At 43.9% G+C, this 2,291-nt stretch overlaps 1 protein-coding gene across 1 annotated transcript in view; it reads left to right on the top strand.

Annotated features, from left to right (window-relative positions):
* Positions 1-1,805, top strand: part of LOC112239704 (dachshund homolog 2-like) — a 72,577-nt gene extending 70,772 nt beyond the window's left edge. Inside the window, exons 9-10 of the mRNA XM_042298508.1 lie at positions 751-818; positions 1,012-1,805. Coding sequence (XP_042154442.1) covers positions 751-773 — 23 coding nt within the window. The 3' untranslated portion in view covers positions 774-818; positions 1,012-1,805. The remainder of the gene's footprint in view (positions 1-750; positions 819-1,011) is intronic.
* The last annotated feature ends 486 nt before the right edge of the window (positions 1,806-2,291 follow it).

The following is a 2,291-nucleotide window of genomic DNA, read 5'->3' as shown; positions in this document are numbered from 1 at the left end:
GTAACCAGGTGTGTGGCCAGGTGTGTGGCCAGGTGTGTAACCGGGTGTTTAACCAGTTGTTTAACCAGCTATGTGGCAAGGTGTGTAACCAGGTGTGTGGCCAGGTGTTTAACAAGGTGTGTAACCAGGTGTGTGGTCAGGTGATTAACCAGGTGTGTGTGGCCAGGTGTTTAACAAGGTGTTTAACCAGGTGTTTAACCAGGTGTGTAACCAGGTGTTTAACCAGGTGTGTGACCAGGTGTTTAACCAGGTGTGTAACCAGGTGTGTAACCAGGTGTGTAAACAGGTGTGTAACCAGGTGTGTAACCAGGTGTGTAAACAGGTGTTTAACCAGGTGTTTAACCAGGTGTGTAAACAGGTGTTTAACCAGGTGTTTAACCAGGTGTTTAACCAGGTGTGTAAACAGGTGTGTGGCCAAACCAGGTGTGTGACCAGGTGTTTAACCAGGTGTGTAACCAGGTGTGTAACCAGGTGTTTAACCAGGTGTGTAAACAGGTGTGTAACCAGGTGTGTAACCAGGTGTTTAACCAGGTGTTTAACCAGGTGTTTAACCAGGTGTGTAAACAGGTGTGTAACCAGGTGTGTAACCAGGTGTTTAACCAGGTGTGTAAACAGGTGTGTAACCAGGTGTGTAACCGGGTGTGTAACCAGGTGTGTAACCGGGTGTGTAACCAGGTGTGTAACCAGCTGTTCACAGTGAATGCTGTGTCGACGTGTTTTCAGTCTAATGAGGGTTCGTCTTGACCACAGATATAGTTGTACCTGAAGATTAACCAGAACTGAGTGGAAACCAGGACAAGACACTCCGATTGGTCAAGGTATGGAATACTGTTAAATATAACATTTTGGACAGGGAAGAAGAGTGGAATGATTTTCATGAATGCAGTCAGTATTATATTTGTAATGGGATGTATTTTTTTAACAGTAGCTGTAAATTAAACCTGTTACTCTGAAGACTATTTTATTCCAATATTTCTCTCTTTCTCCCTCTTCCGTCCTACGATTCCCAAGATCCAACCTTCAGTTCTGATGACCTCACCCCGACCCCGTCACGGGAAAACACCAGCCCGTTGCCACGACGACCTAGACAGTGGACCTCCTGGAAAGCCCCCTTTCTCATCCCCGATGACTGACTGTCGTAACGGCCTCAGAAATAAACGGATGAACCAATTAGAGGAGAGTAAAATATATATATATTTTGGATCAGAGCGACATCAGTGTTCTGTTCGTTCGTTCCTTCTGAAACTTGGACTGATGGGAAGAATGTTGTTGTTTAATCACTTCGACTTTACATCTGTCTATTTCTATCTCTCTCTCTTTCGCTCTTCCCCTCCAGAAGTGTTTTGTGGGGAAATATTGATTTAGGTCCTTACATTAGTCCACCATTCTGTTCCTGACCCCCCTGAACTCTAACCCCTTGACCTATTAGAGTGAGGACTGTTGTGTTGCTGTTTTTGTTTGTTTTGTTTTTGTTTGTTTACCTATAATTGTATCACGGTCGAGAGACTGAATTGAGGACGATGAAGAAAAAGCTGTGTGGATAACTAGCAGTCGGCTCCGTCCCAAACAGAGGCCTTTTCGTCTCTACTTTGGTCACCAACATGCTATGGTGAAAGAATAGGCTCGCCGGTCACGGAGAAAAGGGTCCTTCTACTTGTAAATAGTGTTTGTGACTAGTAGGGATTGGGATGCCATTTGAGACTCTGAGTGGTTTTATTGACTGTATGGAGACCTGACAACAAATACATTATTATAATACCAGACTTTATTCTCTCGCCTTCTTTACACACACTGTTACACACACACACACTGTTACACACACACTGTTACACACACACTGTTACACACACACACACACACACACTGTCATACAAACACACACACTGTTACACAAACACACTGTTACAAACACACACACTGTTACACACACACACACTGTTACACACAAACACACACACACTGTTACAAACACAAACTGTTACACACACACACACTGTCGTACAAACACACACACTGTTACACACACACACACACACAAAGACACACACTGTTACACACACACACACATTGTTACACACACAGTCATACAAACACACACACTGTTACACACACACTGTTACACACTGTTACACACACACACACTGTTAGACACACACACACACACACACTGTTACACACACTGTTACACACACACTGTTACACACACTGTTACACACACACACACACACACACACACACACAGTATTACACACTCACACACTGTCATACAAACACACACACACAGTTACACA

This window comes from Oncorhynchus tshawytscha, linkage group LG15, assembly GCF_018296145.1.
Source record: "Oncorhynchus tshawytscha isolate Ot180627B linkage group LG15, Otsh_v2.0, whole genome shotgun sequence".
Taxonomy (NCBI): Eukaryota; Metazoa; Chordata; class Actinopteri; order Salmoniformes; family Salmonidae; genus Oncorhynchus; species Oncorhynchus tshawytscha.
The sequence above is the reverse complement of the archived record's forward strand: the minus strand, read 5'-3'. Positions and strand labels throughout refer to the sequence as shown.